The sequence below is a fragment of the Oncorhynchus keta genome, unplaced genomic scaffold (assembly GCF_023373465.1).
Source record: "Oncorhynchus keta strain PuntledgeMale-10-30-2019 unplaced genomic scaffold, Oket_V2 Un_contig_8036_pilon_pilon, whole genome shotgun sequence".
NCBI classification, from domain to species: Eukaryota; Metazoa; Chordata; class Actinopteri; order Salmoniformes; family Salmonidae; genus Oncorhynchus; species Oncorhynchus keta.
Genome location: NW_026289817.1, coordinates 3,176 through 27,252, shown reverse-complemented (window position 1 = coordinate 27,252; position 24,077 = coordinate 3,176). Strand labels below are relative to the sequence as shown.

General features: G+C 40.6%; 1 protein-coding gene across 5 annotated transcripts; it reads right to left on the bottom strand.

The window, feature by feature from the left end:
• Nucleotides 1-486: 486 nt before the first annotated feature.
• LOC127926656 (zinc finger protein with KRAB and SCAN domains 7-like) lies at nucleotides 487-22,052 on the bottom strand. Of its 5 annotated transcripts, none has more exons than XM_052512141.1 (6): nucleotides 9,110-9,265; nucleotides 8,796-8,902; nucleotides 8,358-8,543; nucleotides 7,924-8,039; nucleotides 7,611-7,788; nucleotides 487-1,221 (listed from the first exon to the last, which is right to left on the bottom strand). In XM_052512141.1, exons 2-6 carry the CDS (start codon nucleotides 8,893-8,895, stop codon nucleotides 743-745), a joined length of 1,059 nt encoding a protein of 352 aa, XP_052368101.1. In that variant the 5' UTR covers nucleotides 8,896-8,902; nucleotides 9,110-9,265; the 3' UTR covers nucleotides 487-742. The 5 variants fall into 5 exon arrangements, with proteins under 5 accessions (XP_052368101.1, XP_052368102.1, XP_052368105.1 ...); XM_052512142.1 differs by having other exon boundaries at nucleotides 8,358-8,540; XM_052512145.1 differs by having other exon boundaries at nucleotides 487-1,218; nucleotides 7,607-7,788; nucleotides 8,796-9,217.
• Nucleotides 22,053-24,077: the final 2,025 nt, after the last annotated feature.

The following is a 24,077-nucleotide window of genomic DNA, read 5'->3' as shown; positions in this document are numbered from 1 at the left end:
TAGGTTGCCAGTTCTACTACACTAAATGTCCCCTGTCAGTGGATTTAGGTTGCCAGTTCTACTACACTAAATGTCCCCTGTCAGTGGATTTAGGTTGCCAGTTCTACTACACTAAATGTCCCCTGTCAGTGGATTTAGGTTGCCAGTTCTACTACACTAAATGTCCCCTGTCAGTGGATTTAGGTTGCCAGTTCTACTACACTAAATGTCCCCTGTCAGTGGATTTAGGTTGCCAGTTCGGTGAAAATAAAAAATACCTGTGTTCATGGCTTTTTACAAATCCAATCAGTTTTCCACATTAATCAAACATCACATAGATTTGTTTTGTTGAAATGACGTGGAAACAAAGTTAATTCAACCAGTGGGAGGCTTGTAAATGACCCCAGGAAAATAAAACAAAGAACTCTTCATTGAGACAATGATAAACAGCAATCCGTGGGAGAGTTGTGGTGGATATTATAAAATAAGGATCTGCTGGAGTCCAAGTCAAACCAAGACTCTTTATTTCTGAGCTCAGAGAGAATAACACACAGTTTAAAAAAAAGACCATTTAAACACATGGAATCTGATCTACTCTATTTTCAAACTGAAATACTCCATATTCACTTCATGTTTTGTTGTACAATTACATTTCATCTGGTATAAACAGGTAAACACATTGTCAGTCAACAATATAAGACAACGGGGCCACTGTGTGTGTTCTCTGATGAAGTCCATGTGAAGTGAAATATCAATATTCACACTAGAAGTAATTATTCTCTCCTGTGTGGATTCTCACATGACTTTTAAGTGACTGTGATGAGTAATATGTCTTCCCACAGTCTGAGCATTTGAAAGGCTTCTCCCCTGTGTGTATTCGCTCATGAGTTGTCAGCATTCCTGAGACCTTAAAACTCTTTCCACACCAGGCACAATGGTATGGCTTCTCCCCTGTGTGTATTCGCTCGTGACATTTCAGTTGTCCTAAGCGGCTAAAACTCTTTCCGCACTGGGCGCAAAGGTATGGCTTCTCCCCAGTGTGTATTTGCTCATGAGATTTCATGTTTCCTAAGTGGTTAAAACTCTTTCCACACTGGGCACAATGGTGTAGCTTCTCTGCTGTGTGTTTCCTCACATGTCTTTTCAGACTTCCTAACTTGGTAAAACTCTTTCCAATCTGGGAGCAGAGGTGTTGTCTTGCCGGTTTGGAAGTCCCTGGTTCCTCAGGGTTTGTTTTTTCTCCTGCCAAAACAGTGTTTATTTAAAGACCTGGATGAAACCTCTACATTATAAAACTAGCTGTATGATATAGAACACGACCTAGACACTTCCTTAAACCTAAAATAGGTAAAGAAGTAATTTTCTGTGGAAGTCCAAAACTTAGAGACAGACACAAAGCACAGTAAGGTCTCCCCATTGTGGATTTGGGAAGATGTTACAAAAACTATAAAAATACAACATGTAAAATGTTGGACCCATGTTTCATGAGCTGAAAAAAAAGATCATAGAATTCTTAACTTATTCACAAAAGCTTCATTCTCTCAAATTTGGTGCACACATTTGTTTATAACCCTGTTAGTGAACATTTATCCTTTTACAAGATAATCTATCCTCCAGGTGTGGCATATCAAGAAGCTGATTAAACAGCATGATCATTACACAGGTGCACCTTGTGCTGGGGAGAATAAAAGGCCACACTAAAATGTGCAGTTTTGTCACACAACACCACAGATGTCTCAAGTTTTGAGGGAGTGTGCAATTGGCATGCTGACTTCAGGAATATCTACTGGAGCTGTTGCCAGAGAATGTAATGTTAATATCTCTACCATATGCCGCCTCCAACGTTGTTTTAGAGAATTTGGCAGTACATCAGACCGGTCACACAACCACAGACCACATAACGACGCCCAGGACCTCTACATCGTCTGAGACCAGCCACCCGAGTTGTATTCCTCTTTGTAATGAAGCCGGACAGATGATGAACCTGAGGAGTAATTTAGCTCTGTAACAAAGCCCTTTTGTGGGGGAAAACAAATTGTCATTGGCTGGGCCTGGCTCCGCAGTTGGTGGGCTGGTGGGTGTTTATATTTTTGTTCTGTATATACAGCTGAAGTCAGAAGTTTCCATACACCTTAGCCAAATACATTTAAACTCCGTTTTTCACAATTCCTGACATTTAATCCTGGTAAAAATTCCCTGTCAAATTATGTCAATTAGACTACCAGAAGCTTCTAAAGCCATGACATCATTTTCTGGAATTTTCAAAACTGTTTAAAGGCACAGTCAACTTGGTGTATGTAAACTTCTGACCCACTGGAATTGTGGTACAGTGAATAGTGAATTATAAGTGAAATAATCTGACTGTAAACAAGTGTTGGAAAAATGACTTGTGTCATGCACACAGTAGATGTCCTAACCGACTTGCCAAAACTATAGTTTGTTAAACAATACATTTTTGGAGTGGTTGAAAAACAAGTTAATGACTCCAACCTGAGTGTATGTAAACTAGTTTTAATGACTCCAACCTAAGTGTATGTAAACTAGTTTTAATGACTCCACCCTAAGTGTATGTAAACTCGTTTTAATGACTCCAACCTAAGTGTATGTAAACTCGTTTTAATGACTCCAACCTAAGTGTATGTAAACTAGTTTTAATGACTCCACCCTAAGTGTATGTAAACTCGTTTTAATGACTCCAACCTAAGTGTATGTAAACTCGTTTTAATGACTCCAACCTAAGTGTATGTAAATGAGTTTTAATGACTCCAACCTAAGTGTATGTAAACTCGTTTTAATGACTCCAACCTAAGTGTATGTAAACTCGTTTTAATGACTCCAACCTAAGTGTATGTAAACTAGTTTTAATGACTCCACCCTAAGTGTATGTAAACTCGTTTTAATGACTCCAACCTAAGTGTATGTAAACTAGTTTTAATGACTCCAACCTAAGTGTATGTAAACTCGTTTTAATGACTCCAACCTAAGTGTATGTAAACTCGTTTTAATGACTCCAACCTAAGTGTATGTAAACTCGTTTTAATGACTCCAACCTAAGTGTATGTAAACTCGTTTTAATGACTCCAACCTAAGTGTATGTAAACTCGTTTTAATGACTCCAACCTAAGTGTATGTAAACTTGTTTTAATGACTCCAACCTAAGTGTATGTAAACTCGTTTTAATGACTCCAACCTAAGTGTATGTAAACTCGTTTTAATGACTCCAACCTAAGTGTATGTAAACTCGTTTTAATGACTCCAACCTAAGTGTATGTAAATGAGTTTTAATGACTCCAACCTAAGTGTATGTAAATGAGTTTTAATGACTCCAACCTAAGTGTATGTAAACTCGTTTTAATGACTCCAACCTAAGTGTATGTAAACTCGTTTTAATGACTCCAACCTAAGTGTATGTAAACTCGTTTTAATGTCTCCAACCTAAGTGTATGTAAACTCGTTTTAATGTCTCCAACCTAAGTGTATGTAAACTAGTTTTAATGACTCCAACCTAAGTGTATGTAAACTAGTTTTAATGACTCCAACCTAAGTGTATGTAAACTCGTTTTAATGTCTCCAACCTAAGTGTATGTAAACTAGTTTTAATGACTCCAACCTAAGTGTATGTAAACGAGTTTTAATGACTCCAACCTAAGTGTATGTAAACTCGTTTTAATGACTCCAACCTAAGTGTATGTAAACTCGTTTTAATGTCTCCAACCTAAGTGTATGTAAACTCGTTTTAATGACTCCAACCTAAGTGTATGTAAACTCGTTTTAATGACTCCAACCTAAGTGTATGTAAACTCGTTTTAATGACTCCAACCTAAGTGTATGTAAACTCGTTTTAATGACTCCAACCTAAGTGTATGTAAACGAGTTTTAATGTCTCCAACCTAAGTGTATGTAAACTCGTTTTAATGTCTCCAACCTAAGTGTATGTAAACTAGTTTTAATGACTCCAACCTAAGTGTATGTAAACTAGTTTTAATGACTTCAACCTAAGTGTATGTAAATGAGTTTTAATGACTCCAACCTGAGTGTATGTAAACTAGTTTTAATGACTCCAACCTAAGTGTATGTAAATGAGTTTTAATGACTCCAACCTGAGTGTATGTAAACTAGTTTTAATGACCCCAACCTAAGTGTATGTAAACTAGTTTTAATGACTCCAACCTAAGTGTATGTAAATGAGTTTTAATGTCTCCAACCTAAGTGTATGTAAACTAGTTTTAATGACTCCAACCTAAGTGTATGTAAACTAGTTTTAACGACTCCAACCTAAGTGTATGTAAACTCGTTTTAATGTCTCCAACCTAAGTGTATGTAAACTCGTTTTAATGACTCCAACCTAAGTGTATGTAAACTCGTTTTAATGACTCCAACCTAAGTGTATGTAAACTCGTTTTAATGACTCCAACCTAAGTGTATGTAAACTCGTTTTAATGACTCCAACCTAAGTGTATGTAAACTCGTTTTAATGACTCCAACCTAAGTGTATGTAAACTAGTTTTAATGACTCCAACCTAAGTGTATGTAAACTCGTTTTAATGACTCCAACCTAAGTGTATGTAAACTAGTTTTAATGACTTCAACCTAAGTGTATGTAAATGAGTTTTAATGACTCCAACCTGAGTGTATGTAAACTAGTTTTAATGACTCCAACCTAAGTGTATGTAAATGAGTTTTAATGACTCCAACCTGAGTGTATGTAAACTAGTTTTAATGACCCCAACCTAAGTGTATGTAAACTAGTTTTAATGACTCCAACCTAAGTGTATGTAAATGAGTTTTAATGTCTCCAACCTAAGTGTATGTAAACTAGTTTTAATGACTCCAACCTAAGTGTATGTAAACTAGTTTTAATGACTCCAACCTAAGTGTATGTAAACGAGTTTTAATGACTCCAACCTAAGTGTATGTAAACTAGTTTTAATGACTCCAACCTAAGTGTATGTAAACTAGTTTTAATGACTCCAACCTAAGTGTATGTAAAGCTTCCGACTTCAACTTTATGTCCATCTTCTCAAGGGTCTGTTTCACAAGGTCCACAAAGTCCTGTCCAGTCGATGACTCAGTCAATGACCGTAATGAGTCTCTCGTGGACAACATCAGTGACATATCGCAGAACTACTGCACACTGGTCTTTGGATGTTAAATCCTGTGTTGTGCCCATTTGTACTGAGAACATCCCTGCTGAGAACATCCCTGCTGAGAACATCCCTGCTGAGAACATCCCTGCCTTTCTCACTTCAACAGCAATTGTCTGCTGAATCGACATTCTGATGACTTCAATTACTTTATTTGCTGTTTTGGGCAAAATAATCAAATGGATTTTCAGTGCTTTCGCTGTCCCTTTCTATTTTACCTGTACTGGGCACTGAACCTCTCTCTCTCTCTCTCTCTCTGCACATCTGGTTGCTCTGAACCTCTCTCTCTCTCTCTGCACATCTGGTTGCTCTGAACCTCTCTCTCTCTGCACATCTTGTTGCTCTGAACCTCTCTCTCTCTCTGCACATCTGGTTGCTCTGAACCTCTCTCTCTCTGCACATCTGGTTGCTCTGAACCTCTCTCTCTGCACATCTTGTTGCTCTGAACCTCTCTCTCTCTGCACATCTGGTTGCTCTGAACCTCTTTCTCTCTCTCTGCACATCTTGTTGCTCTGAACCTCTCTCTCTCTCTCTCTCTCTGCACATCTTGTTGCTCTGAACCTCTCTCTCTCTCTGCACATCTTGTTGCTCTGAACCTCTCTCTCTCTGCACATCTTGTTGCTCTGAACCTCTCTCTCTGCACATCTTGTTGCTCTGAACCTCTCTCTCTCTGCACATCTGGTTGCTCTGAACCTCTCTCTGCACATCTGGTTGCTCTGAACCTCTCTCTCTCTGCACATCTGGTTGCTCTGAACCTCTCTCTCTCTGCACATCTGGTTGCTCTGAACCTCTCTCTCTCTCTCTGCACACCTGGTTGCTCTGAACCTCTTTCTCTGCACATCTGGTTGCTCTGAACCTCTTTCTCTGCACATCTGGTTGCTCTGAACCTCTCTCTCTCTGCACATCTGGTTGCTCTGAACCTCTCTCTCTCTCTCTCTCTCTCTGCACACCTGGTTGCTCTGAACCTCTCTCTCTCTCTCTCTGCACACCTGGTTGCTCTGAACCTCTCTCTCTCTCTCTCTGCACACCTGGTTGCTCTGAACCTCTCTCTCTGCACATCTTGTTGCTCTGAACCTCTCTCTCTGCACAGCTTGTTGCTCTGAACCTCTCTCTGCACATCTGGTTGCTCTGAACCTCTCTCTCTCTCTGCACATCTGATTGCCCTGAACCTCTCTCTCTCTCTCTGCACATCTGGTTGCTCTGAACCTCTCTCTCTCTCTCTCTCTGCACACCTGGTTGCTCTGAACCTCTCTCTCTCTCTGCACATCTGGTTGCTCTGAACCTCTCTCTCTCTCTGCACACCTGGTTGCTCTGAACCTCTCTCTCTGCACACCTGGTTGCTCTGAACCTCTCTCTCTGCACACCTGGTTGCTCTAAACCTCTCTGCACATCTGGTTGCTCTGAACCTCTCTCTCTCTCTCTCTGCACATCTGGTTGATCTGCAGAATGAGATTAACATTGTAAATAACCTACACGTAAACGTGTATTACTTGTGCAAGTCATCGATTGTATGCCCCCAGATTACAGTCCTACTGATAATCTCATAAATAAAGCACATATTAATTCATCTAAAATCCTAAAAAAAAAGCCTAGATGTTTAGGTTTGTGCTCTTAAGTTGTAGCTGAAGGTTCCTGCTCTGAGTCTGAACTGACCACCATCTCCAGTTCAGCAGGAGCACCTGAAGCTCTAGTGCTGCTGCTTCCTTCCTTCCTCCACCTTTGCAAAGAAAATACTCTTGTCATACTCACTATCATTAGTGTATCAGTAGGCTACATTAATACATTGCAGGGAAAAATTTGAGAGACCCGATGTCCTTTTTGGCACGTGGACACTGCAACGAGAGCGTGAGAGTCGTGCCTGATGCATGGATTCTGCATCAACTCATTCCTGCTCGCTATATTAACGCTGGTCAAGTTGACCATTCACGGCAGGCAAAACGACCCTCAGGCCAAAACGACCCTCAGGCCAAAACGACCCTCAGGCCAAAACGACCCTCAGGCCAAAACGACCCTCAGGCCAAAACGACCCTCAGGCCAAAACGACCCTCAGGCCACCGGGAAACGTCCCGGTGCTCCCGACGGCCAGTCCACTGCTGTCAGGAGTTTTGCCTGTTCTACAGTTTTGTAAAGATAAGAGTTTGACTGGGACAGGCAATATAACATCCATAACGTTCTCAGGAAAAGGTTTTGTAAAACAAGCCCCTTACATCGGATCATCTTGAAACTTTCTCTCCAAAGCTAACTTTCATCAAGGTTTTATATGGTCTATTGGTTTCTCTCTAAAGCTAACTTTCATCAAGGTTTTATATGGTCTATTGGTTTCTCTCTTTTCATTGGCAGAATCCTTTTTCAGTGTTATGATATTCATAACATCCATATCCACCAGTCTATCTTCCTGTCAACTAACAGAACTCTGCTGGTTGTCCTGGTAACAGATACCACTGGGCAGATCTATTGTATTTGTTCAAACTAAACTACAGCACTTACTTTGATGAGTCAAATCTGATCCTTTCTTCTCTTCTCCTCCTCTCACAGTTCCACTCAGCTCTGTTGTTTTCCTGCAGTCCACCAGCAGCACAGACAACCTCTTCATACCCAGCAGTAAGGTGCTACCGGGAGAGGCAAGACACATGGACTCTGGGAGGGACGAAGGGCTAGCGTTGTCCTGGTAACCATAAAGAGGGGACACAGACACATATCATTATGGATGCTGATGTCACTGTTGTCATGAAGTGCTCTACAGAAACCCAGCCCAGACCCCGATAGAGCAAGCTGTATGCTAGACCAGACCAAGCTGTACCATCTGGTGTTCTGACCCGGAGAGACTCTTCTCGGACTCGTCAGCATCAGGATGTTGTTGAGGCTTCTTCCCAGAGGATCCACCATAGTCATGTCTCTCTCCTGTGTGAAAAGGGCCTAAAATGCAAATGTAAAAGGGTAGTTCCACAAAATGGTGCCTTTTGCATCCCTTTGATATAAGTGAAAATTATGCTCCAATATTGAATTTTTAAAGCCTGTTGTATTAGATGAGGTGCACTTTAATGTTGACCACATGAATAATTCAATAAATCTCATTTGAAAGTCCCAGAAATATATCTACCAAACTGAAACTTCAACAATTTATACAGTACTGAACAACATATTCAAGTGTAGAACTTCAGTAGAATGCCCCTTAAAACCACACATTAGTTCAACAACGGCATAGTTTGTGCCCCTGTTTAAGACAGTACTCACTGGTGTTAATCTGATATTCTGTCTCCCCTTTCACTCCCAAGACGTCTTCCTCCTTCACCTTTATTGCGACAGCATCCTCTTCCTCTCTAAAATGTCCTTCCTCTGTTTCTTCAATAACATCATCTTCATCTTCCACGACAATGTTCAGTCCCAGAGCTTCATTCTCCATACAGCAGATCTCCTCTTCTTTAGCAAGGGAGGAGTAGTTTAGTGAACTCATGATCAGGGATGTTAGCTAGCTAGCTAGCATTAGCGACTAGCCTAGTGCTAGGCTCAGTATCAATCTTTAACACGTTTGCAAATTAAACAAGCACATTAGGTTAAAGTTAACCAGTTGACACGTCAACTGAACTGTGTGTACCACACTGTGATTAGCTCATGTACATTAACATGGTCTAAAGCGTCAATGTTTCAGTTTTATGTTGGCTAGCAAGCTACCGAGGTGGTTGAAAGAGAAGCCGTGTTGTTGTTCCTGAAGAAGCGTCCCGTCCAGTCCATTATACGTCACGCAAGTAGCATCACCTGAAATATCCGCCATCTGCTGGCTGGAGTGGGTAACGCAGTTTGGAAACAATAGTTAGGACACTTCTGTATTGGAAAGAACGTTATAATAATTTAACAATAAGCTGATATATTTTCTCTTCCGTCCTGTACACAGACGTAGAAGCTTAATATGAACATGTAGATGATGAATAAATACTTCTATGAATAGGTAGTGTGTTAATACACATTTGCTCTGTTCAATTATTTACATTCGTTTTTATCTAGATGTGACGGTACTCTTCCCTGAAAGCTACGCTCTTTAAGATACAAATCATCCTGTAAACCACACTTTTTCTCCATCCCTAACAAACACAGCTGATTAATCAAACTGCATTCTAAACTGAAGATCATGATTAGGTGATTATTGGAGTCTGGTGTGTTAGCTTGGGCTGGGGTAAAACTGTGACACCAATCAGGCCCTCGAGGACTGGAATTTCCCAACCCCGCTGTAAACAAGAGAGCAAATGTATTACATGCAAATATCACTTGATTATCAGAGGTGTGTATTGTGACATCAGATAGAACTACTCAGACATTCCAAATATCACTTGATTATCAGAGGTGTGAACTATTTCCAAATATCACTTGATTATCAGAGGTGTGTATTGTGACATCAGATAGAACTATTCAAATATCACTTGATTATCAGAACATCAGATAGAACTACTCAGACATTCCAAATATCACTTGATTATCAGAGGGTGTATTATGACATCAGATAGAACTACTCAGACATTCCAAATATCACTTGATTATCAGAGGTGTGTATTATGACATCAGATAGAACTACTCAGACATTCCAAATATCACTTGATTATCAGAGGTGTGTATTATGACATCAGATAGAACTACTCAGACATTCCAAATATCACTTGATTATCAGAGGTGTGTATTATGACATCAGATAGAACTACTCAGACATTCCAAATATCACTTGATTATCAGAGGGGTGTATTATGACATCAGATAGAACTACTCAGACATTCCAAATATCACTTGATTATCAGAGGGGTGTATTATGACATCAGATAGAACTACTCAGACATTCCAAATATCACTTGATTATCAGAGGTGTGTATTATGACATCATATAGAACTACTCAGACATTCCAAATCAGGCTTCATCCATATCATGAAGGTGGATATTGATCCAACCATTTCCAAAGTAATGACCGGGCTGATGGAAACAGAATATGCCTGTATACTTTTATAAATGACGACAGAAGATTTGTTGGTTTGTTTTACATGGTTTTGTGTCAGTAAAAATGTATCAGTGAGAAAAGGCGGTGGAAACTCCTTTATGCGCAAATATTTATATAATAACCATCATATCTTAGTTAACTTGGAGTCACGTGATGATATGTTGTGTGGTCCTCCCACTACGACTTGGGAACCCATGCAGTTTATTAGGCTACAGATTAAATAAATGATGAACTTCACAGGGTGGTGAAAGTGCATGTGATGAGCTTGATGCTCCTTTCCAATACATTTTGAGGGTCTTATTCTGGTGACATGATGATTGATGCTTGGTTGCCATTTGACAAATAAAATAATATCTCTCTTATCCATAATAATCTCATCATGTAGGTAGCCTACCAGCACTGTATCTGTGAGCTGTTTTTGGTCACATACACATGGTTAGCATATGTTATTGGTCACATACACATGGTTATCAGATGTTATTGGTCACATACACATGGTTAGTGTTATTGTGAAAGTGAAATGCTTATGCTTCTAGATCCGACAGTGCACTCATTTTTCAACCACTCTACACATTTCTTGTTAACAAACTATAGTTTTGGGATGTCGGTTAGGACATATGTGTTAATGACACAAGTCATTTTTTCAACAATTGTTTACAGACAGATTATTTCACAATCCCAGTGGGTCAGATGTTTACATACACTAAGTTGACTGTGCCTTGAAACAGCCTTGGAAAATTCCAGAAAATTATGTCATAGCTTTCGTAGCTTCTGATAGGCTAATTGACATAATTTGAGTCAATTGGAAGAGCACCTGTGTATGTATTTCAAGACCTACCTGGGGCACTTCACAAAATAGATGGCATCATGGGGGAGGAAAATTATGTGAATATATTGAAGCAACATCTCAAGACATCAGTCAGGAAGTTAAAGCTTGGTCGCAAATGGGTCTTTCAAATGTACAATGACGCCAAGCATACTTCCAAAGTTGTGGCAAAAAGTTGTGGCAAAATGACAACAAAGCCAAGGTATTGGAGTGGGCATCACAACGCCCTGACCTTAATGTTATAGAAAACAGATAATTTTTACCCTTTTAAAAATAGTTATAGGGGGAGGTCTGGGGGATGTCTGTCTTTGAAAGGGTCATTGTAATATTTAAGATGTCCCCTTTACTGATGACCTAAACCTACAAGTCAAGGGGTCTGAATACTTTCCAAAGAAACTGTATGTGATTGAGGACAGAGCATCATTGCTATATTCTAATTACAATCATTGACCCATAAGGGAACAAATGACCAAAGCAATGCGTGACCCATGCAGAATTAAAACAATATTCATCTTCATGAGAAATATAATCGAATAAACAAATGGTTGCTGGTGGGAACATTGTATTTAGTCAGGATTTCATGAGGCCAGGAATGTCATTGAGAATAACAATACACAATAGTTAATGTTGCTAGTTTAGGGATGAAGATAACATTGAACCTTCACTAAGGATGTTTGAGACAATCATGAAACAGCAATCTGTGGGTGAGTTGTAGTGGATATTATAATATAAGGATCTGCTGGAGTCCAAGTCAAACCAAGATTCTTTATTTCTGAGCTCAGAGAGAATAACAGTTTGGTATTTGGTATTTTACTAGGATCCCCATTAGCTGTTGCAAAAGCAGCAGCTACCCCCTCCTGCGGTCAACACAAAACATGACACATAATTGTCACGTCTCTCGTCGGAAAGCATGGACCAAAGCGCAGCGTGGTAAGTGTTCATGATTTTTATTTAATCAAACAACATTCGAACAAATTAATTATACAGAAAACAACTACCCAAAAAACACAGGTGGAAAAAGGCTGCCTAAGTATGATTCCCAATTACAGACAACGATAGACAGCTGCCTCCGATTGGGAACCACACTCCGCCAAAAACAAAGAAATAGAAAACATAGAAATAAAGAAACTGGAATTCCCACCCGAGTCACACCCTGGCCTAACCAAAATAGAGAATAAAAGCTTCTCTATGGCCAGGGCGTGACAGCCGCTTTGTTCTGGGCCAGCTGCAGCTTTACTCTGTCTTTCCTTGCAGCACTGGACCACACGACTGGACAATAATCAAGATTAGACTAAACTAGAGCCTGCAGAACTTGCTTTGTGGAGAGTAGTGTCAAAAAAGCAGAGCATCTCTTTATTATGGCTAGACCTCTCCCCATCTTTACAACCATTTAATCTATATGTTTTGACCATGACAGTTTACAATCTAAGGTAATGCCAAGTAATTTAGTCTCCTCAACTTGTTCAACAGCCACACAATTCATTACCAGATTCAGCTGAGGTCTATAACTTAAGGAATGATTTGTACCAAATACAATGCTCTTAGTTTTAGAGATGTTCAGGACCAGTTTATTACTGGCCATGCATTCCAAAACAGACTGCAACTCTTTGTTAAGGGTTTCAGTGACTTCATTAGCTGTGGTTGCTGGTAGCTTATATAGTTGAATCATCAGCATACATGGACACACATGCTTTGTTTAATGCCAGTGGCAGGCCATTGGTAAAAATAGAAAAGAGTAGAGGGCCTAGAGAGCTGCCCTGCGGTACATCACACTTCATATGTTTGACATTAGAGAAGCTTCCATTAAAAACCCTCTGAGTTCTATTAGATAGACAGCTCTGAATCCACATTATGGCAGAGGTTGAAAAGCCATAGCACAAACATTCTTAAACAACAGGTTATGGTCAATAATATCAAAGGCTGCACTGAAATCTAACAATAGAGCTCCCACAATCTTGTTGTTATCAATTTCTCTCAACCAATCATCAGTCATTTGTGTCAGTGAAGTACATGTTATTCTCTATAAGCATGCTGAAAGTATGTTGTTCATTTGTTTACAGAAATATAGCATTGTATTTGTTCAAACCATTTTTTCCCCCAACAGTTTGCTTAGAGCTTGCTGCCAGCTTATAGGTCTGCTGTTAGAACCAGTAAAGGCAGCTTTACCACTCTTAGGTAGTGGATTAATTTGGCTTCCCTACAGGCCTGAGAACAAAGACTTTCCTCTTGGCTCATATTAAAAATATGACAGATAGGAGTGGCTATAGTCAGCTACTGTCCTCAGTAGCTTTCCATCTAAGTTGTCAATGCCAGGAGGTTTGTCATTATTGATCGATACCAATATCTCCCACACTAACTTTACAAAATGCAATACTTGCTCTGCTTTTCTTTCATGATGTTTTTTAAAATCTATTCTTCTTATATATAGCATCTTAGCTGCTGTGTTGTTTTTTCTTAATAAGTTTATTATTTTTGTTGAGTCACATAATTTCTCAATTTGCAGTACAGATGTGCAGCCAGACTTATTAGCCACTCCTTTTGCCCCAACTGTTTCAAACATACAGTTTTTAAATTCCTCATCAATCCACGGAGCCTTAACATATCTAATAGTCAGTTTCTTAACAGGTACATGTTTATCAATAATTGGAAGAAGCAATTTCATCTGGTAAAAACAGGTAAACACATTATAAGGCAACAATATAAGACAATGGGATCACTGTGTATGTTCTCTGATGAATTGTGAGTCAATGAGATGTGAAATATCAATATACTGTCACGCCTTGGTCATTGTATCTTGTGTTTTTGTTATATGTTTGGGTAGGCCAGGGTGTGACATGGGTTTATATGTTGTATTTCGTATTGGGGTTTGTATTAATTGGGAGTGTGTATTATTAGGGGTGTGTCTAGTTAGGCTTGGCTGCCTGAGGCGATTCCTAATTGGAGTCAGCTGATTCTCGTTGTCTCGGATTGGGAACCGTATTTAGGTAGCCTGAGTGCGCGTTGTATTTCGTGGGTGATTGTACCTGTCTCTGTGTTAGTCACCAGATAGGCTGTAATTAGTTTCACTCGTTTGTTGTTTTTGTATTTTCAGTTATTTCATGTACCGCATTATCTTCATTAAAAGTCATGAGTAACCTACACGCTGCATTTCGGTCTGACTCTCTTCAAATAACAGACGAACTTCGTTACATATACATGCTGAGAGAAGTAATTTCTCTCTCCTGTGTGGATTCTCTAATGACGTTTAATTGATTGTTATGAGTAATATGTTTTCCCAAAATCTAACCTTCTGTAAGCCTTCTCCTCTGTGTCTCATGTTCTTTCAGGCTTCCTAAATGGGCAAAAGCTTTGCATCCTGGGAGGAGTGGTAATGCATCTCCCCTGTGTGTATTCTCTCGTGCTGTTTCAGGGCCCTAACTGGTTAAAACACTTGACACAGTGGGAGCAGTGGTAAGGCTTCTCTCCTGTATGTATTATCTGGTGTTTTTCAGATCCCTGCCCCGTTGAAACACTTGCCACACTGGGAGCAGTGGTAAGGCTTCTCCCTGTGTGTATTCTCTCGTGCTGTTTCAGATACCTTGCCGAGACGAAAAACTTTCCACACTGGGAGCATTGGTAAGGCTTCTCCCCTGTGTGTATTCTCTCGTGCTGTTTCAGATTCCATGCCCAGGCGAAAAACTTTCCACACTGGGAGCAGTGGTAAGGCTTCTCCCGGTGTGCATTCTCTCATGTCGTTTCAGATTCCCCAAATCATTAAAACCCTTTCCACACTGGGAGCAGTGGTAAGGCTTCTCCCCTGTGTGTATGCTCTCATGTCGTTGCAGCTTCCCCAAATCTTTACAACCCTTTCCACACTGGGAGCAGTGGTAAGGCTTCTGCCCTTTGTGTATTCTCTCATGTCGTTTCAGATTCCCCAAATCATTAAAACCCTTTCCACACTGGGAGCAGTGGTACGGCTTCTCCCCTGTGTGTATTCTCTCGTGCCGTTTCAGCTTCCCCAAATCGTTAACACCCTTTCCACACTGGGAACAGTGGTAAAGCTTCTCCCCTGTGTGTATTCTCTCATGTCGTTTAAGCTCACTTAACTGGTTACAACCCTTTCCACAGTGGGAACACTGGAGTCGTGCGGGTTTGGACGTCCCTGGCTCTGGTTTTTCTCCTGCCAAAGACAGTGTTTTTTAAAATAGAGACCCGAATGAAACCTCCACATGATAAAACGGCCTTGCTACGAGGGTAAATCCTAATCAGATCCCTCAATAACCCAGATCCCTCAATAACCTAAGACCAGTTTTAACAATCTTAGTGTGATTTTAAAACAAATGTTGTAGAGTTTCCTGGTAATTACTGATAATGTTTACACTACTTATTTATTCATTCTGTTTTCGTCAGAACACAAACAAATAAACAGTTCTAGGATTCCAATCGAGCAGGTAGTTCTAAATATATAACTTTAATAGCTGTATGATACAGAATGCGACCTACAGTCGTGGCCAAAGTTGAGAATGAAAAATATTAATTTGCACAAAGTTTGCTGCTTCAGTGTCTTCAGATATTTTTGTCAGATGTTACTATGGAATGCTGAAGTATAATTACAAGCATTTCAAGTGTCAAAGGCTTTTATTTACAATGACATGAAGTTGAGTCATTTTAAGTGGAAGTCCAAAACTTGTTTTACGTCGCAGATACAAAGCACATCAGTAACATCTCCCCGTAGTTGAAAGGGTTCGACACATTGCTGTTTAAATGGACCAATTTCTTATTTAGACATTCACAGATTTTCAACATTTTGATTATCGCTGATGTCATATTTTGGGTAAAGTAAAAAAATAATGTGAAATATTTGGAAAGATGTTCCTCAAACTGATAGTAACTACAATAAACAAATTATAAAACGCAACATGTGAAGTGTTGGATGTTTAATGAGCTGAGAAAAAAGATTGCAGAATTTTTTACATCCCTGTTAGTTAACATTTATTCTCTGCCAAGATAATCCATCAACCTGACAGGTGTGGCATATCAAGCTGATTAAACAGCATGATCATTACACAGGTGCACCTTGTGCTGGGGAGAATAAAAGGCCACACTAAAATGTGCAGTTTTGTCACACAACACAATGCCACAGGTGTCTCAAGTTGAGGGAGCGTGCAATTGACATGCTGACTGCAGGAATATCCACTAGAGCTGTTATCAGATAATTGAATGTTCAATTCTCTACCAGAAGCTGCCTCACAACTTCATTTTAGAGAATTTGGCAGTATATCCAACTGGCCTCACAACCACAGACCACATATAACGACGCCAGCCCAGGATCCCCACAGCATCTGAGACCAGCCACCCGAGTTGTATTTCTATTTGTAATGAAGCCCTTTTGTGGGGAAAAACGAATTCTGATTGGCTGGGCCTGGCTCCGCAATGGATGGGCTTATGCCCTCAAGGGCCCACCAATGGCTGCACCCCTCAGTCATGTAAAGTCCATAGATTAGGGCCTAATTTATTTATTTACAATGACTGACTTATATGAACTGTAAATCGTTGAAATTGTTGTTTATATTTTGGTTCAGTATACACACAGACACTGTGCATTCGTTAAGTATTCAGACCCCTTCACCTTTTCCAAATGTTGTTACATTTCAGCATTATTCTAAAATTGATTAAATTGTTTTTCCCCCCTCGCCAATCTAAACTCAGCAAACAAAGAAACGTCCTCTCACTGTCAACTGCGTTTATTTTCAGCAAACTTAAGACGTGTAAATATTTGTTGGAACATAAGATTCAACAACTTACAATAATGTGTCCCTGAACAAAGGGGGGGTGTCAAAATCAAAAGTAACAGTCAGTATCTGGGGTGCCAGGGTAGCCTCGTGGTTAGAGAGTTGGACTAGTAACCAAAAGGTTGCATGTTCATATCCCCGAGCTGACAAGGTACAAATCTGTCGTTCTGCCCCTGAACAGGCAGTTAACCCAATGGCCGTCATTGAAAATAAGAATTTGTTCTTAACTGACTTGCCTAGTTAAATAAAGGTAAAAAATACATTAAAAATCTGGTGTGGCCACCAGCTGCATTAAGTACTGCAGTGCCTGCAAGCCCTCAGTCCTGCCTCTCTCAGCCTATTGAGGACAGTCTGAGCACTAATGGAAGGATAGTGCGTTCCTGGTGTAACTTGGGCAGTTGTTGTTGCTATCCTGTACCTGTTCCGCAGGTGTGATGTCCCAATCCTGTGCAGGTGTTGTTACACGTGGTCTGCCACTGCGAAGACGATAAGCTGTCCGTCCTGTCTCACTGTAGCGCTGTCTTAGGCGTCTCACAGTACAGACATTGCAATTTATTGCCCTGGCCACATCTGCAGTCCTCATGCCTCCTTGCAGCATGCCTAAGGCACATTCACACGGTTGAGCAGGGACCCTGGGCATCTTTCTTTTGGTGTTTCCAGATTCAGTAGAAAGGCCTCTTTAGTGTCGTAAGTTTTCATAACTGTAACCTTAATTGGCTACTGTTTGCAAGCTGTTGATGTCTTAACGACCGTTCCACAGGTGCACGTTCATTAATCGTTTATGGTTCATTGAAGTATGGGAAACAGTGTTTAAACCCTTTACAATAAAGATCTGTGATGTTATTTGGATTTTTTTACCAATAATCTTTGAAAGACAGGGCCCTGAAAAGATACATACATTTTTTGCTTAGTTTATTTTGTATGTTTTATTGAAAGGTGTTGAAAGGTGTTTTTTCTCAAACATAAATAATGTTAATAATAATAAATAAACAACTCCAGGTGAAAGACAAAGGCCATAGCTGTAATAAAATAACAAATTAACTGGCAAAGCAGCAGAGTGAGGCCCGTATCCAGCAACGTCACGAGTCACGTTTTTGCAGCTGTTTCAGTACAGCACTACAGGGAGAGAGAGGGGGAGCAGCTGTTTCAGTACAGCACTACAGGGAGAGAGAGGGGGAGCAGCTGTTTCAGTACAGCACTACAGGGAGAGAGAGGGGGAGCAGCTGTTTCAGTACAGCACTACAGGGAGAGAGAGGGAGAGCAGCTGTTTCAGTACAGCACTACAGGGAGAGAGAGGGAGAGCAGCTGTTTCAGTACAGCACTACAGGGAGAGAGAGGGAGAGCAGCTGTTTCAGTACAGCACTACAGGGAGAGAGGGGGAGCAGCTGTTTCAGTACAACACTACAGGGAGAGAGAGGGAGAGCAGCTGTTTCAGTACAGCACTACAGGGAGAGAGGGGGAGCAGCTGTTTCAGTACAGCACTACAGGGAGAGAGAGGGAGAGCAGCTGTTTCAGTACAGCACTACAGGGAGAGAGAGGGGGAGCAGCTGTTTCAGTACAGCACTACAGGGAGAGAGAGGGAGAGCAGCTGTTTCAGTACAGCACTACAGGGAGAGAGAGGGAGAGCAGCCGTTTCAGGACAGCACTACAGGGAGAGAGAGGGAGAGCAGCCGTTTCAGGACAGCACTACAGGGAGAGAGAGGGAGAGCAGCTGTTTCAGTACAGCACTACAGGGAGAGAGAGGGGAGCAGCTGTTTCAGTACAGCACTACAGGGAGAGAGGGGGAGCAGCTGTTTCAGTACAGCACTACAGGGAGAGAGAGGGGAGCAGCTGTTTCAGTACAGCACTACAGGGAGAGAGGGGGAGCAGCTGTTTCAGTACAGCACTACAGGGAGAGGAGGGGGAGCAGCTGTTTCAGTACAGCACTACAGGGAGAGAGAGGGAGAGCAGCTGTTTCAGTACAGCACTACAGGAGAGAGAGGGAGAGCAGCTGTTTCAGTACAGCACTACAGGGAGAGAGAGGAGAGCAGCTGTTTCAGTACAGCACTACAAGGAGAGAGAGTGGGAGCAGCTGTTTCAGTACAGCACTACAGGGAGAGAGAGGGAGAAGCTGTTTCAGTACAGCACTACAGGGAGAGAGAGGGAGAGCAGCTGTTTCAGTACAGCACTACAGGGAGAGAGAGAGGGAGAGCAGCTGTTTCAGTACAGTACTACAGGGAGAGAGGGGAGAGCAGCTGTTTCAGTACAGCACTACAGGGAGAGAGAGGGGGAGCAGCTGTTTCAGTACAGCACCACAGGGAGAGAGAGGGGAGAGGGACAAAATCCACTGGACTAGTTTCAATGTATGGAATCACCTAGGAGTTTCTGGATTTTTCCATAGTAATTCATCATCAGATGCAACAAGCCTCCTTTATATGACTCCATAATGTTTCATCATTAGATGCTACAGTCCTAATTTAACCTGTTTGGGATAGGGGGCAGCATTTTCACATTCAGATGAAAAGTGTGCCCAGAGTAAACTTCCTGCTACTCAGGCCAAGAAGCTAATATATGCATATTACTATGCATATTGGAGAGAAATACTCGGAAGTTTCTAAAACTGAAAAAATCCACTGGACTAGTTTCAATGTATGGAATCACTTAGAAGTTACTGGATTTTGGGTAAACTTCTCCTTTAAAGCATCAGACTCCATAGTAATTCATCATTAGATGCTACAGTCCTCCTTTAAGACTCCATCATGTTTAGAATGTGTCTGGAAGCACTACTCTGTCTATTCAACTAACTTTAATAATTAGGGTTAATACCTACCTGGCGTCCCAACAAAACTTTATCTTAAACCCCCTCTAACAATACCGCTACAGAATTAGCATAGTAGGCCATGTAATTTAAGGTAATCTGAAATATTTAGGACTAATTTATTCCTTGCCACCCATTCTGAAACTCACTGCAGCTCTTTGTAAGTGTTGCTGTCATTTCAGTTTCTGTGGTAGCTGACGTGTACAGTGTTGAGTCATCCGCATACAGACACACTGGCTTTACTGAAATGTCGTTGGTAAAGATTGAAAAAGGTAGGTGCCAAACAGCTGCCCTGGGGAATTCCTGATTATACCTTGATTTTGTTGTACAGGCTTCCATTAAAGAACACTCTCTGTATTCTGTTAGGCAGGTAGCTCTGGGGCGGCAGGTAACCTAGTGGTTAGAGCGGAAGGCCAGTAAACAAAATGCTGCTGGATTGAATCCCCGAGATGACAAGGTAAAACTCTGTCCTTCTGCCCCTGAACAAGGCAGTTGGCCTAGGAACAGTGGGTTGTCATTGAAAATAAGAATTTGTTCTTAACTGACTTGCCTTGTTAAATAAAGAGTCCTTTTAAAAAAAAGCTCTTTATCCACAATATAGCAGGGGGTGTAAAGCCATACATTTTTTTTCAGCAGCAGACTATGATCGATAATTTCAAAAGCCGCACTGAAGTCTAACAAAACAGCCCAAACAATATTTTTATCGTCATCAATTTCTCTCAGCCAATCAGTCATTTTTAAGTGCTGTGTCTATTGAATGTCCTTCCCTATAAGCCTGATCACAGCTTTCCTCAGTATTAGTTAATTAATTAACAGTGTCTAGAGTTTAGTTTGCCTGTTCAACAGTCTTGTAAAGATAGGGGGGTTGACTGGGACAGGCAATGTAATATCCATAATGTTTTCAGGATAAGTTTTAGTAAAACAAGCACCTGACATTGGATCATCTTGAAACTTTCTCTCTCTAAAGCTAACTTTCATCAAGGTTTTATATGGTCTATTGGTTTCTCTCTAAAGCTAACTTTCATCAAGGTTTTATATGGTCTATTGCTTTCTCTCTTTTCATTGGCAGAATCCTTTTTCAGTGTTATGATATTCATAACATCCATATCCACCAGTCTATCTTCCTGTCAACTAACATAACTCTGCTGGTTGTCCTGGTAACAGATACCGGTGGGCAGATCTATTGTATTTGTTCAAACTAAACTACAGCACTTACTTTGATGTGTCAAATCTGATCCTTTCTTCTCTTCTCCTCTCACAGTTCCACTCAGCCCCGTTGTTTTCCTGCAGTCCACCAGCAGCACAGACAACCTCTTCATACCCAGCAGTAAGGTGCTACCGGGAGAGGCACGACACATGGACTCCGGGAGGCTGGAAGGGCTAGCGTTGTCCTGGTAACCATAAGAGGGGACACAGACGCACATCATTATGGATGCTGATGTCACTGTTGTCATAAAGTGCTTTACAGAAACCCAGCCCAAGCCGATAAAGCAAGCTGTATGCTAGACCAGACCAAGCTGTATGCTAGACCAGACCAAGCTATATGCTAGACCAGACCAAGCTGTACCATCTGGTGTTCTGATCTGGAGAGACTCTTCTCTGCCTCGTCAGCATCAGGATGTTGTTGAGGCTCCGCAGAGGATCCACCATAGTCATGTCTCTCTTCTGTGTGAATGAGAACATCAAACAGATGGTAAACTTATGATCTTCTATTGCAATCACAGAGTCTTACAAGAGGCATGAATATGTCTAAAAAGGGCCTAAAATGGCAACTTTCATCTTGATTTCCTAAAAAAATATTTGTGATGCAAATGTAAAAGGGTTGTTCCACAAAATGGGTGCCTTTTTTATATTTTAAGTAGAACATACGCACCAATATTGAATTTTAAAGACTGTTATACTAGATGAGGGGAACTTTAATGTCGACCACATGGAGAATTCAATACATCTAATTGAAAAGTTCCAAAAACATATGAACCAATGGCAGATCGACCATTTAACAATTCCTACAGTAAGAATGCCCATTAAAAACCCACATTAGTTCAACAACTGCATAGTTTGTGTCCCTGTTTTTAAGACAGTACTCACTGGTGTCAATCGGATCTTCTGTCTCCTCCTTTTTCACTCTCAAAACGTCTTCCTCCTTCACGTTTATTAAGATAGCATCCTCTTCCTCTCTAAAAGGTTCTTTGTCTTCTTTCACTATAACAGCCTCCTCTTCCTCCTTTTTCATTCTGAAAGATTCTTTCTCCGTAAAGCAGACCTCCTCTTCACTAGCAAGGGAGGAGTAGTTCAGAGAGCTCATGGTCAGTGATGTTAGCTAGCTAGCATTAGCGACTAGCCTAGTGCTAACCTCAGTATCAATCTTTAACAAGTTTGCAAATTTAACAAGCACATTAGGTTAAAGTTCACCAGTAGATACGTCAATCGAAATTAGTCTAAACACTGAGATTAGCTCATGTACAATAACATGGTCTAAAGAATCAATCTTTCAGTTTTATGTTGTCTAAGCAGGCTACCGAGGTGGTTGAAAGAGTTGGCGCCTTGTTGTTCCTGAAGAAGCGTCCCGTCCAGTCCATTATACGTCACGCAAGAAGCATCACCTGAAAGACGCACATCGCCATCTGCTGGCTGGAGTGGGTAACGCAGTTTGGAAACAATAGGTACTACACTTTTTGTATTGGAAAGAACGTCATAATAATTTAACAATAAACAGATATATTTTCTCTTACGTCTTACAAATAATACTTTCCTGTACACAGACGTAGAAGCTTAATATGAATATGTGGATGATGAATAAATACTTCTACGAATAGGTAGCGTGTTAAAACACATTTCTGTTAATACTCTGTTCATTTTTCACATTTGCTTTTATTAGATGTGACCATACTTTTCCCTTAAAGCCACGCGCTATACTGATACAAATCATACTGTAAACAATAGAGCAAATGCATCACATGCAACAGAATCAGCTGAATGAATTCACCCTGATGATGCGTAAACACAGTTCACTTTCACAACTGCCACGTTGTATTTCCTCTCACATCAATTCGCTCACCTTTTCCCTTCGCTTGTGGACGTCAATGCAAAACACATCAGCTGTAGGTGACCAGGAGTTAAAACCTTTCCAAACCAAACCATTTCATAACTGCTACACACATCCGACATCGTTGTCACCATATTAGCTAAAGTAACGTCATAGTCAACAAAGCTAATATAAGTAACTTGTTAGTAAACCTGCTACAATCTTGACAGAGCTCCTCTGTGGAGATGCTACATGTTTCATCATTAGATGCTACAGTCCTCCAACAATGGATGTCATATGAATCTTTACCACTTGCTCTGTAATAGGAGTAGTATTTTTCCTCGACTCACCTGTGTCCCCACTGTTCCACCTCCTGTATATAGCCTCCACATTGACTCTGTTCCGGTACCTCCTGTATATAGCCTCCACATTGACTCTGTACCAGTACCTCCTGTATATAGCCTCCACATTGACTCTGTACTGGTACCTCCTGTATATAGCCTCCACATTGACTCTGTACTGGTACCTCCTGTATATAGCCTCCACATTGACTCTGTACTGGTACCTCCTGTATATAGCCTCCACATTGACTCTGTACTGATACCTCCTGTATATACCCTCCACATTAACTCTGTACCGGTACATCCTGTATATAGCCTCCACATTGACTATGTACTGTTAATACCTGTTTACAGCCTCTCTACTGTTATTATTCTGATGCTCTTTAGTTATTTATTTGTATTTTTTACTGAACATTTATTTTTCTTGGAACTGCATTGTTGGTTAAGGGCTTGTCAGTCAGCATTCCACTGTAAGGTCGACACTAAATTCGATTTGTATTTTTATTTCATTCAGACATTTCTTACATTAATTTATTAATATAGAATATATAAATATGAATATTGAAAATATGAATGTTTAGATTTTTTTTACATATATTGTTGAACATAATATACTTTAATGGTATATTAGTTCCAGGATCTCTGCTAGTGTTAAAGTTATGGGCCATTTAATACAGAGAAATTAGCATAGTAGAACATGTAACTTAAGGTTACCTAACATAACCCCTGTTCTATGATATTATAAGCCTTGTTAGGGGCGGAGTCTAGGGAGATCCAATCAAACAATATCTGTCACGCAACAGCTAATAGCAGATGACTCCACTTCCTAAATAGGGCCATTTGTTAGGTAACCTGGTGAATATCATAGAATCAGGGTTCTGTTAGGTAACCTGGTGAATATCATAGAATCAGGGTTCTGTTAGGTAACCTGGTGAATATTATAGAATCAGGGTTCTGTTAGGTAACCTGGTGAATATCATAGAATCAGGGTTCTGTTAGGTAACCTGGTGAATATCAGGGTTCTGAACCAGGGTTCATGTTTCTGTTAGGTAACCTGGTGAATATCATAGAATCAGGGTTCTGTTAGGTAACCTGGTGAATATCATAGAATCAGGGTTCTGTTAGGTAACCTGGTGAATATCATAGAATCAGGGTTCTGTTAGGTAACCTGGTGAATATCATAGAATCAGGGTTCTGTTAGGTAACCTGGTGAAT

Coding starts and splice junctions, on each gene's coding strand:
- LOC127926656 (XM_052512141.1), bottom strand. CDS start 8,895: ATGGCGGATATTTCAGGTGATGCTACTTGCGTGACGTATAATGGACTG. Junction 8,040..8,357: donor AGAATATCAGATTAACACCA/GTGAGTACTGTC, acceptor TTTGCATTTTAG/GCCCTTTTCACACAGGAGAG. Junction 1,222..7,610: donor ATCAGATTTGACTCATCAAA/GTAAGTGCTGTA, acceptor CTGTTTTGGCAG/GAGAAAAAACAAACCCTGAG.